Source organism: Amblyomma maculatum, chromosome 10 (genome assembly GCF_055883805.1).
Source record: "Amblyomma maculatum isolate TAMU_Amacu chromosome 10, ASM5588380v1, whole genome shotgun sequence".
Taxonomy (NCBI): domain Eukaryota; kingdom Metazoa; phylum Arthropoda; class Arachnida; order Ixodida; family Ixodidae; genus Amblyomma; species Amblyomma maculatum.
The window spans coordinates 159,510,609-159,523,632 of NC_139353.1; the positions used below are offsets into that span (position 1 = coordinate 159,510,609).

At 47.6% G+C, this 13,024-nt stretch overlaps 1 protein-coding gene across 1 annotated transcript in view; it reads right to left on the reverse strand.

Moving 5' to 3' along the window:
* The window catches only part of LOC146177781 (kunitz-type serine protease inhibitor 6-like), a 52,299-nt gene extending 41,320 nt beyond the window's left edge, over positions 1-10,979 (reverse strand). The window contains exon 1 of the mRNA XM_084580582.1: positions 10,902-10,979. Coding sequence (XP_084436708.1) covers positions 10,902-10,950 — 49 coding nt within the window. The 5' untranslated portion in view covers positions 10,951-10,979. The remainder of the gene's footprint in view (positions 1-10,901) is intronic.
* Positions 10,980-13,024: the final 2,045 nt, after the last annotated feature.

Here is a 13,024-nt window from a genome sequence, read left to right on the forward strand (position 1 = left end):
AATTTTTTGTGGCGTACGTTCAACTAATATACGGAACAATTCCTGACAAAAAAAAAAAAAGATTTAACGCCAGAGGAGGCAGAAGCAATGCCAACTGCAGCAGAGACGACTGACAACGATGCAAAAGACGAGTGCCGAACCGCCGAATGCACTTAGTCATCGCTTATCGATGCGTGATAACCATGGCAGCAGCGCGTGGCCCGAATGCGGACGATGTGGAAGCACGAAATACGATGACAATGCCTGCGTTGGATTAATGCACGATGTCTCCGCTGTAGACGAAGCGCTCATCTGGCAAGAAAATGAGGCAGGCAGAGTGTCAACTGATGAAAATGCTGTGAAGGCACTTACAGTTGAAACTGCGTCAGACTACGAGAACCTGGATGGGGCGCACATCTGGATGCTAATTTCCGGGAAGAAAAACAGCTTTGAACAGCCAGTACGCCGCAAGTTTTTGTTAGGAGATTCAGAACTGGCCATGGAAGTGGACACGAGTCCCAGTGTGCGCCATATCAAGGTAAGTGTACGACCGACATCGCGCGCAGTGGCCGCGTTTAAGATCACCATGGGTGAAGTTGTCATATTACGCGGGACACAACAAAGATATGTCCGTAATCTGCCCACGTACTGTGTTCAACTGTGCAAGACCAAGTCTTAGCGGCCGCAATTTCATTGCGGCACACGACAAGAAGGGTGTCTCAATTTGGGGACCTGACTGCGCCAGATCCTACAACGGGAGTCAAGCCAGGTGATCACATGGTGAACACACTGCTCGCTGAGTATGGCGACGTCTTTTCGGTAGACCAGGGGCTCATCAAACAACTGCCAGCCAGCCTGGTGACACCAAAATTATGTTTTAGCCAGATCACTTTTTTACGCCCTCCACGATAAGTTATCTCGTGAAATTGATCGGTTAGCCTTATCACCTGTGCAACGTTCAGAATGGGCGACGCCAATCATAGTTGTTCAGAAGACGGACGGCGCTGCCAGAATATGCGGGAATTCTAAAGTCATGATTAACCTTTGCCTATGATATGGAGCATTATCCACTCCTTGCTATTGCTAAGCAACTCGGGGGATGAACTGCAAATAATGATTGATGACCCAGACAGGAAGAGTAGAAAGGTAGGCTTGAAAATCAATATGCAGAAGACTAAGGTAATGTTCAACAGCCTCGGGAAGGAACAGCAGTTTACATTAGGTAGCGAAATACTGGAAGTAGTAGGCGAATATGTCTACTTAGGACAGGTAGTAACCGCAGATCCGGACCATGAAAAGGAAATAACAAGAAGAATAAGATTGGGATGGAGCGCATTTGGCAAGCACTCGCAGATTATAACTAGCAGCTTACCGGTATCGCTCAAGAGGAAAGTATACAACAGTTGCATCTTGCCTGTACTCACCTATGGGGCTGAAACGTGGAGGCTAACCAAGAGAGTTTTACTTAAGTTGAGGACAACCCAGTGGGCTATGGAACAAAAAAGGGTAGGGGTAACATTAAGAGATAGAAAGCGTGCAGAGTGGGTCAGAGAAATAACTCAAGTTACCGACATTCTAGTAGAAATTAAGAAGAAGAAATGGACATGGGCAGGACATGTAGTGCGAAGAGAGGATAACCGATGGTCGCTGAGGGTAACAAACTGGATTCCAATGGAAGGAAAGCGTAGCCGGGGGCGGCAGCAAGTTAGGTGGGCGGATGAGATTAAGAAGTTCGTAGAGGTCAAGTGGATGCAGCTAGCACAGAACTGGGTTAAGTGGAGAAATATAGGAGAGGCCTTCGCCCTGCAGTGGGTATAATCAGGCTGATGATGATGATGATGATGATGATTATCCACTCCAAGTTATTGAAGTCATATCCTGAAACTTAAATCGAGAAGAATACTTCAGCACCCGGGATAAGAAAGATGCGTACAACTTGGAGCACCTAGACGAAGCGTCACGTAGAATATGTGTCATTAACACTACAACCGACTTCAGTTCTGTATAGGTTCTGCACGGGCTATCTTTCAAAGTAAGATAGGCACAGTTATCGACGGGCTACCAGGCGTTCAAGCCTACCTTGACGACGTATTAGCATCAGAAGGCAAATGCAACAAGGAAGTGCGCCTCAAGAAAGTTTTGGAACGATTTAGAGAACTTCGTGTCACTCACGTTCGACAGTTGCAAGTTCCGGCAGTCCTCAGTCACTTACCCGGGGCATCGTATCGATCGACAAGGCTTACACTCGATGATAAAGAATGTAGACTCCATCATGCAAGCCCCGCTCTCAAGTAAAGTGAGCGAATTGAGTTAGTTCCTTGTTGTCCTCATGGTTTTCGCCAAATATGTCGACTGTGGTCAGCCCGTTGTATCAGCTCTTGGAAAAAAGAATCTGTTGGAATGGCTGCAGCCGCAGCAATCGGCGTTCGAGCGAGCTAAATAATCCCTGAAGAATGCACAAATTCTTGTGCATTTTGATCCTAACAAGGAGCTGAAACTTGAATGCGACGCCTCTCTTTAGGGCTTGGGCGCAGAGCTTTTCATACGGAGGGAAATGAGCACAGACAACTTGAATGTTTGTGCAGGATACTAACAAATGTCAAGCGCAACTACTCGCCGCTGGAGCGAGAAGCGTTAGCCCTCATATTTGGCGTTTCTCATTTTCGTGACTACCTTCTAGGCCGGGAATTTACCCTGGTGATCGACCATCGACCACTGCTGGGACTGCTCAGGCCTGTCCGCCAGACGCCATTGATGGCGGCCGAGCGTATTCAATGGGGGGCATTGTTCTTAGGTGGATACCACTACAAACTGCAGTACGTGCCAGGGAAACAGCTACTGACAGCAGATGCCCTAAGCAGGCTGCCAGCGCCAACTTGCAGACCGGTGACCGAGGGTAAGCCACCAGTGCACTTGCTTGCAATGGAAGCCCTGGATGAAGCTACAGGGACCATCCAGGGATTGCAGAAGCTGACTGCCAAAGACTCATTGTTCGGTAGTGTCACGTACTTCATCTTGGATTGCAGACCTCCTTTCCTCTGGCCCCAATTCCGTGGTTGTGGGTGTATTTAAAGGTGACTGACCTGCACTAATAACACTGTCATGACCGCTGTCAGTCCGAGTGCATGCAGTGGCCTCACCAGATGCCGCTTCTGTCGTAGACTCCCGACTATGGTAGACTTGATCGACGTGGTGCCGCACGGCTCCCGTTGGCGTGTCCACTGCTATCACCCTCGCACGCGAAGTGGATTTTACGAGACGAGGGACCCATTTTTGGCCGGAACCGTAATTCCAGATGTACACGCTGCTGCCTGGCGAGATGGTTCAGTCGTCAGCTCCTGTCGATGGAAATAGAGCTCTGGGTGGCAGACATGTGTCGAGACGGGAGCGCAGCTGATATCCGCGATGCATCTCGGCAGGTGACCTTCCTTAGCCAAGGGGGGGGGGGGGGGCACCTGTAGTTGAACAACAACCCCATCAGGTTATCCTCTAGGTGCTCCACTCCCCTTTTCCACAATCCGTCCTCCATGGTCCGAACAGCTCGCTCTGCTTCTCAATGCGATTGTGGGTGGAAAGGCGCTGTACGTAGGTGCGGAATATTATTTCTTGCTACAAATGCGGCGAACTCCCGACTTGTGAATTGCGTGCCATTATCGGAAGCAATTGTGTGTATCACGCCTGTTGGGTTCGACTGGTCAGGAATTTGGACAGTTGACGCCAAACCGACTGAGTTATGGGAAAAGCGGCCTGTTGCTGCAGGACAGAGTGTGTGGGCGTGTGTACTCGCCGGCATCCCGTTCGAAAAAGGGTTCTCGTCGCGCGTACGTGTTCCCGGACGATGGCCCGTTTCTTTGAGGTCCAGACGCCGCCTGCGCACCCCCCTTCTTGCGGTCCGGAAGCGGCCGGCGCCCTCTTTGCAGCAACGAGACCGCCGCCACCTCATCGGGAAAGACTGCTCGCGGACCACACCATCACCACCACCGCTGCGTAGGAAAACGGCGGCGGCGTATAAAGAAGTGGGCGATAGGACCGTGGGGCCGGCGGCCCATAAATCGACAGTCTGCCGAGACGCGGCCATTTGAACGCCCAAGTTCACGCAAGGCTGACAGCGGAGGAGCATGGATCTCCTTCGCCGGCTCCGAAGAGCTTGCCAGTCCAAGGAGTGACGTTACATTAATGGACCAGCCGCTTGGTGGGAGGACCTGAGAGGGTGTGAAGGCACCGCCTTATCGTGGAAGGGTTTTATACAACGGATGTGATTGGTTGGTTACAATACAGCCAAATTTTCCCTCTCAAATCGGAAGCCTTAAACTGAAGCTCTTGGAAGTCTTCAGACATCTTGATTCTCATATTGAAAATCGATCCTGATCCTCGATCTGGATCCCGACTAGTAAATATGTAAATAAATTGTGTCTATCTCGTCTAACTTTGCTGAACCGGCTGCATCTCATTCTGCACTTCGTTGGGGAACCGAGAAACTTCAGAAACTATCAGAAGTACAAACCATCAACTTCCTAACTACGCCGAACCAACAAAACATGCTCCTTAAGCTGCTGATTATACAAGCTGTATTCGTGTAAGTCATAGGCACTGCTTCTATCCACTTTGTGTGGGCATCCACCACTATTAGCATCATCTTGCCGGCTAGCGTGCTTGCAAAATCGACGTGGATTCGAGACCACTATTCTGCTATTTTCGGACAACTCACTGGTGGGGCTGCTGTAGGCATGGGCAGGTTTTCCCACTCAGTTTCGGCACTGCGCTGTCATGTCCTCAATGCCTTTGTTTAGCAACGGCCACAAAAACAGTGACCGAGCTACCGATTTCATAGCTCAGGAACCCTGGTGCGTTTCATGCAGCAGCTGCAACCTCCTTCCCTGAGCTTCCCGCGGTATCACCACTCTGTTGCCCCAGTAGACGACTCAGTAAGCTAATGATAGGTCCAGCCTGGTTCCAGCATGAGCTACAACGGAACGTCCAGATGTCACGGTCGGTACTGCTTATCCCCTGCAGCCCACTCTAAGGCGATCGACCACAACAAGAAAATCTGTACTACGGTTTCATTTTTAAAAGGGAAAAGAGGGAATGCTGTATTCGTTTGGGCCAGTAAGCCAGCTTAGCGCATACCTTGTTTTTGTTGTGGACCGCGTTGCTGTCTCAGGTTCCCTCTTCCCTTTAGAACCCTCACAGTACGCGAGGGTATATATAATCGCGCTTCTGGATAATAAAGGAGTTCACTGCCGACCATCGTCTCTGCTTCTGCTAATTGCGCGCCGGCGTTATTATATCCCCAAACTAATTATTGTGGCTTTTCAGGCCGCAAGAATACCTTTGCTAAACATTCGTTTCCAAGGCCACGTCATTTAGACGTCACCTTAGAAAAGCATTTCCCATATGAATATTTCGCGCCCCAAATTTGAAACACGTGGCTATTCTGAGAACGAATCAAAAAAGCAATACAGTGCCGAAAAAGCGGCCATGCATGTATAGAATAGGGCCCCTGGTCAACATGAAGGTTCCAGGCGATTTAAGTCACAATATAGTTTGCGTAAAAAAAACTGTATAGACGTAAGCTGCTCTGGTTCAACAACGTAAACGCAACTCTCCCATTCCTATTACCTTCGCGAAGCCAACGCATGGCACCATTGGTTATCTTCTTTAACTGACACCTTTGCCGACATCGTTATCTTCTTTACCTGACACCTTTGCAGACATCTTTTTCGGGTTTGAAGCGCTGCATTTTAGCAGCACTTCATATCTACACTATACATGGTAGGTGCATCGAGCAAGCCGGGTTTTTACTGCGTATCTGCGTCTTACTAAAATAAACGTTTTTCTTGATTCAAAAGCTGTCCTTCAAAAGCTTGGCAGACTTCTTCAGTGTAGGCAATGCATCGCAATGAGAGTAGCGGCATGATAATTTTCGTCGCATAAAAAGAATAACAATTATAAACGCCTTAAATTCTGGAGATAAAGGTAGTAATACAAATGTTCTTATCGCAGTGTTTGATATGCTCGGGCAACAATTCAACAGACGCAACCCTTCAATAAGTTTGGTGTTGTGACCTGCATTTTACTATTGTCAGTTTAAGTTACACGTTGCTATTCCCCGGTAAATTTCCCCTAATACCTGATTTTTGAAGACTTCACTCTTAGTCTCTGTATTCCCGTAACACTTTTGCTACCAACAACTCAAGGAAGCAACCATGTGCCCCGCCAAAAGCGCTTAACAATTCGTGTGTTCCGGTCGTATCCGCATGCAGCAAAGAGCACATTTCTACTTAAACTACAGTTTTCATCACGCACAACCTAATACATGCGCACATTCCAGGACCAAATACATTTTCAGTGTTCTACAAAGCATCAATCTACAGTGAAAATGTAGAATTTACATGAGGAGCAAGTTTCGTTTCCCTTTATGTAACTTTTTGTTAAACAATACACACATTTGCTGAAAAAGATAATTTTGGAATTTGGCTGTAAGCAACGCGGTCTTCAAGACCACAGATATCATTTCATTTACACAGTCATAATAAACTTAAACATAAACAGGGGTAGTGATTTAGCTTTATCGCCACATAAGATTTAAATTTTACTGAAATAGAAAGCGAAGTCCACGATACCAATACCCTGCTGGGAAATTTTGCATTTGAGAGGAAAGTCTTAACGATAACAAAAACAATTCAGACTCATGCACTAATATACCAAAGATTAGGGTCTTCGTAAATGTTAAGAGCGCTAGCTTTTAATATATTGTTACGTGGTGGCAAGCAACGAAGACGGCACAACATGGTGACAGGATGAACAATGATTTTATATCTTGCCTAGCGCGACGGCTCCTCTCGCGCCACGGCCGATCTTCTTCGCAACACTTCCCGGGGCCCCCGAGCGATCATCCCGGTCATTTCGTTGATGTCGATAGTGACGTGATGGTGTAGATGTTCAAGAAAAGATAGAAGAGAATGATGTTTTTGCCACCACAATGACTATGAACACGATTATGCTTGGGTGATCCGCCTCCCCTGGAGCTGTACAACCATCCGTCACCAGAGTCCATGGGACCGATGGCTCGAGGTCGCGTCGGGCGGCTGGGAGGGGTTGCGTGTACATGTCCGGTTCCTTTGGGTCCTTCGCGTCTTTCGTCTCGTTTCTGGTTGGTCTGTCGGTTCTCCTTGTCTTCAGATCCGGGCTGGGGGCTGGGCGGCGGTACATGGTCGGATCTGGGCAGGAAGGGCTGGGGCGAAGCTCTTCGGCGATGTTCCAGGACTCTCGGTCGATGGTCCGGAATTACAGATGGCGTCGATGCTCCAAGGTGAGGATGGGGATGACGTACGCCGCACCTCAAACCAAAATGTTACGTGGTGACAAGGAAAGAAGACGGCACAACATGGCGACAGGATGAACAATGATTTGATGTCTAGCCTGGCGCGAGGGCTCCTCTCGCGCCACTGCCGATCTTCCTCTTCGCAACAATATTAATACACATTGCCGTTTCCTCGTGATTTTCACCCCGCCGGGGTGGTGCAGTGGTAAGACGCCCGACTACTGTGCCGGAGTACCCGGGTTCGAACCCGACCTCGGCGGCTGCGTTTCGATGGAGGCGTAACGAAGAGGCGTCCGTGTGCTGTGCGATGTAAGCGCACGCTAAAGATCCCCAGGTGGTCGAAATTATTCCGTAGCCCTCCACTACGGGTTCTCTTTCTCTCTTTCCCCCTTCACTCCCACCTCCTCCCCTTCCCTTACGGCGCGGTTTGACGTGTCCACAGAAAACAAGTGAGACAGTTACCGCGCCTTTTCCCTTCCTATAAATCAATCAATCGTTCCTCGTGAGTTTCTACGTAGCTCTCAGATTCATGATGGCGGCAAAGTCACACGATCATGGATGCAGCATTGCAAATCATTTTTAGCTACCAAGTTACCATATACAATAGTGTCCATCTAGTCCACCATGCCTGCCGTGATGATTTCGCACTGCCCGAAATGGATGGACTAAATTTTAATGTCCAACAGATAAGGTGATCTACCCACCCCCCGACACGCAGGTCAAGGGGCGGGTGCCGCCGCCTCAGAGGCAGGCCGGGAGGTCTTGGGTCCCAGCAGCCTCTTCAGCCAGTTGGACGAGTAGGAGCTGGAGCTCAGGGTCCGAGCTGCGCAGCAGGGTCTCCCAGGTGTCTCTATAGCCTATATTGTTCGTCCTCCTGGGAGAATGCGGGCATTCTCAAATTATGTGGTCGAGGGTCCCTCTCGCCCCACAAAGATTGCACTTGTCACTCCTAGCCTCAGGGAACATGTGGTTCGCCATAACCGGGTGCGGATATGTATAAGTTTACAGTCGCCTCCACGCCACTGCTTGTCTGCTGTTTAATTTCGGGTCTGGTGGGGGTACCAGTCTACGATCCAATCTGTAGTGCTGTGTGATCTCCCCATATTTTAGCAAGCGCTCTCAGCTTTCTCGGTCATCAAGTGGCCCTGTAGCGGCTCGGCGGTAGAGATCTCGAGCCAGCTTGTGGGCCGCCTCGTTGCCGGGGACGGCTTCGTGCGCAGGAGTCCAAATTATTTGAATTTTCCTATCCAACTTTTTCTGGCCTAGGATTCTGGCTGCTAAGGACGAAATCCTGCCCTTGCTAAAATTTTGTATGGCAGTTTTGCTGTCACTGATGACAAACTTCGCTTCCGTTCCGACGCAATCTAACGCGATCGCAGTTTCCTCGGCTATATCTATGCTCCGCCAGCGCACAGTGGCAGCTGTCACAGGATTGCCCCGGCCGCTGGCGACCGTTGCCACCGTGAAACTGCCACCACCTCCCGCCGAATCTAATTTCGCCGAATCTAATTTCTAATGCTTCGGCTCGTTTTTTTCCTCCTGTCTTTGTTATATTCCGGGTGCATGTTTTTTGGCAGCGGGGGAATCACCAAATTTTGTCTGACTTCTGTAGCTACCTCCACCTTGAACGTAGGACCCCTATCCATATTTATTCCAACTTTCGTCAAAATGACTCTTCCTGTCTTCGTGGTGCTAAGTCTCTCAATTTGAGAGGTTCACACCGCTTCCGCCAGTTCTGCCCATGTGTTGTGTACCCCTAGAGCCATCACTTTCTCTGTGGATGTGCATATGGGCAGTCCCAGCGCTCTTTTTACACATTTTCTCATTAGAGACTCAATTTTTCTTTTTCCGCCGCTTTCAAATCTAGATACGGCGTTGCGTAGCTCACTCGGCTGAAGACGTAGGCCTGTATCAGTTTCATCAATTTTTCCTTTAACCCTCGGCCTCTGTTGGCCACCCGCCTAATTAGGCTCAGGGTCTGCATCGCGTGATTCTCCAGCCTCTTGATGGTCTCGCCATTATGTCCGTGTGACTGGAGAATCAAGCCCAAGATTCTGATTTGCTCGACTATTGGTACCTCGTTACCCGCCACTTTAATTTTGATCTCCGACGGTGCCTTGCACCTTAAGTGCTTCGGATTGTATATAAACAATTATGATTTCTGCGGCGAGCACGCTAGGCCTCTCTCTCTGCCGCGTAATAGACTATAATGTTGGTGGCGGCTTGGAGCAGGTTTTCGACGCACGAATCACTTCCCCGGTTGACCCAAGGGTGATATCATCCGCATATATACTAAATTTTATTCCTTAGAGCTTTGCCAATTGTTCGGGGAGTTTCCTAATAGCCACGTTGAAGAGTAGGGGGGACAGCACTGATCCCTGTGCGTGCCCTTACTCCCTAGGTCTATTGCGGGGGATTCCAGCGTCTGGAACTTCATGCAGGCCGTTCTACCCGTCAGAAAGTCCCTGATGTACCGATATGTCCTGGTACCTACATTAATCTTGTTCAGCCCTTCCAGGACCGCCTCATGTTTTACGTTGTCGAAAGCCTTCGTGAGGTCGAGCCCCAAAATTCCTCTCGCATCTTTAGACTTTGAGTCTATTATGTCATGTTTGATGTGGAGCATGACGTCCTGCATACACAAGTGAGGACGGAACCCGACCATCTCATATGGCCACAGATCACCCTGCTCCATGAAACTCATCAGTCTGGTCTGGACGACGTGCTCCATCAATTTCCCCACGCATAAAGTTAAGGAAATTGGTCGTAAATTTGCCAGTTGAGGAGGCTTCCCTGGTTTCGGTATTAAAATAATGCTTGCCGTCTTCCACTGTTGTGGGAGCTCGCCTTTTTCGAGCTCCCACAACAGTGCCCGAGAAAAGCTGCTACAGTCATAATCTTCGCGTACCTGCCAAATGGACTACGTTCTGTTCATATTAATGTAGTTAATTTCGTTTTGTGGTCCAGATTTGCCATTACTACACTTGTCCTTAGCAGAAATATTCACCTATCACTTCCACCATATTTCTGTTATTTGTGCGAACAGTGAAATATTTATTTCAATGTCGGAGTAGGCAGCTCTTACAAGAGACATGACTTTCCTACATTCTAATGGATGAGCACCTTGTGAAGTTTCAGCCGAAATATTATATCTAGGACAACATTTTTGAGCGACCTTGAAGGAGTCGGCAGCATACCTTTTAAATAATGAGGCATATAACTTCACTTGAAATATTCGGTCAAATGTAAATTTTATAGTTTTTTTCCTCGGAAGGATTTTATTAAGATAATATTATTCCTACTGTGGTAGCTCAACTACACTAAAAATAAAATAATAGATCTACAAACATAAATTCCTAAGAGCAAACCAGCGTAGTAAACAAAGGTTTGTCCTAGTATTTGCTTTTACACATAAAAAGCACAAGTCAGTAAGGGCATGACGTAATTGAGGAAATGGCATCGAGAAAATACATTTCGGTGAGAACGAACTATTCTTTAACTTTATTTAGGCGTTAGTACCGTACATTATATTATATTTACGTAGATGTTTATTTGAGCGCTAAAACCGCTATATTCAGATTTTAAAGAGAAAACTCACCAGTCATAGCAAACAGAAGAGGCAACTTGACAGTGACCCCCCATGGCATCGGAAGGTATTGAAAGAACTAACAGGGACTCTCGACCCAGACATTGATATACCTCTGAGAGCAAGGTGAGGGACTGATAGCTCAGCGGGATTCCCCGTCTTCTTGAGTGCTTCAGATTACGAGAGGCTTCGGGTTTATCGCACGGACTCCGACGCGGCAGAGCCCCCAGAGGCCTTATCCCTTACCTACGTCATATCTATGCAAAAGACGGCGTTTCGTGTAGGCAGGCTTGTTTTCTTGGCCAAGGGTAATATTTAAGATCTAGTTTCCTTCTTAAATACCAGCACAATAAATATTCCCACGTGGTACGCAATTTTCTCGGTTCGCTATCTACCCTCTTTCTGGGCTCAATGGATAGAATTCAAAACTGGTTTTTTCCGAAAGAAAAACGTTGACGCTCGAAACGGGAGGGTTCTGCAATATCAGCTATTTAGGTGGCTCTCATTTTTCCACGACATAGTCTTAATGACCGTATATATGTCGAAAACGTATATATGTATCAATGTTACTTGTTTCAGAGCCTATGGCAAAATCAACCATGCCTAATATTTCTACTATATCTATTTTTATATATGCAATTTCTAGATAACATTTCCTTGCTAAGTAACTCAGGGGATGAACTGCAGAGTGTGACTGATGACCTAGGCGGGAAAAGTAGAAAGATAGGCTTGAAAATAAATATGCAGAGGAATAAGGTAATACTTAACTGCCTCGAGAATGAACAGCAGTTTACGTTAAATAGCGCAGTACTGGAAGTAGTAGGCGAATAAACCTACTTAGGCCAGGTAGTATCCGCAGATCCAAGGAGAATAAGATTGGGTTGGAGAGCATTTGACAAGCACTCATAGGTTGTGACTTGCAGCTTGCCGTATCGCTCAAGAGGAAGGTATACAACGGTTGCATCTTACCTGTACTAACCTATGGGTTAAAACGTGCAGGCTAACGAAGATGGTTCTACTTAAGTTGAGGTCAACGCAGAGGGCTATGGATCGTAAAATTGTATGGATAACATTAGGAGCTAGGAGAAGTGCAGAGTAGGTCAGACAAATAACTCAAGTTACTGACATTCTACTGGAACTTAAGAAGAAGAAATGGGCATGGGCCAGACATGTATTGCGAAGAGAGGATAACCGATGGTCGCTTAGGGTAACAAACTGGATTCCAATGGAGGGAAAGCGGGAAAGCGTAGCAGGGGCGGCAGAAAGTTAGGTGGGCGGATGATGTTAAGAGGTTCGCAAGTGGAGGCAGCTAGCCCAGGACCGGGTTATTCGGAGGAACATGGGAGAGGCATAGTCAAGCTGATGATGATGATGACATATTTAAACATTATACGCAAAACCCCTACGGTTACCAAGAGACTATTCAAATCACAACTTTGCTTTCTCCTACGCACGAATGGCGAGTAGTGAATACTGGTTTGTTTCGTTTTCATAGTTTTCGGCTACAGCCCTTGGAGGGGTCTCTCACGCCACAGCTCTCAGTGATAGTTTTGCCGCGAAAGGAAGTGAATTATTTCTGATGAGACGACGCCTTACATACATCCAAACTCGAAAAGTATCCGACGAGTCACAATATCGTGCCGTTACAGGGACGTATTTCTTTGTTCGCCCCAGTTGTGTTGTTTAAAATAATATCACGCTTCGAATCCAGACGGGAACCAAATTTTTCTTCTTAGCTTTACAAAACAGTCATCTTAGAACCCAGGACACACAGGACCAGAAGTGATTACAAGACCAGCTCGGTAAGTATGGTTTTTTTAATAATGGAACCATATTTGTTATTGACAGTATCCTTCTGCTTCCTCTTGCTGGGTGTAAGCTAAAAATAAATTAGAGAGTCTCTTAGATGTCTTTTAACAGAAGAAAGACGAATTTGCCTATAATTTGCCTCTCATCGTTCGCCTCTTGTCGGCGCTCGTTGCAGTGCTGCATATAATTATAATTGGTTTGCAGGAAAGGAAAGGCGCAGTATCTGTCACACTTTCTCTGGCAAGTGTGTTTGGACGGTACACCATCGCTCCTGTCGCGTAGCGTTCCCTGGCGCGCGTTCAAGTGTGGCATTGGAGATGGCAGCG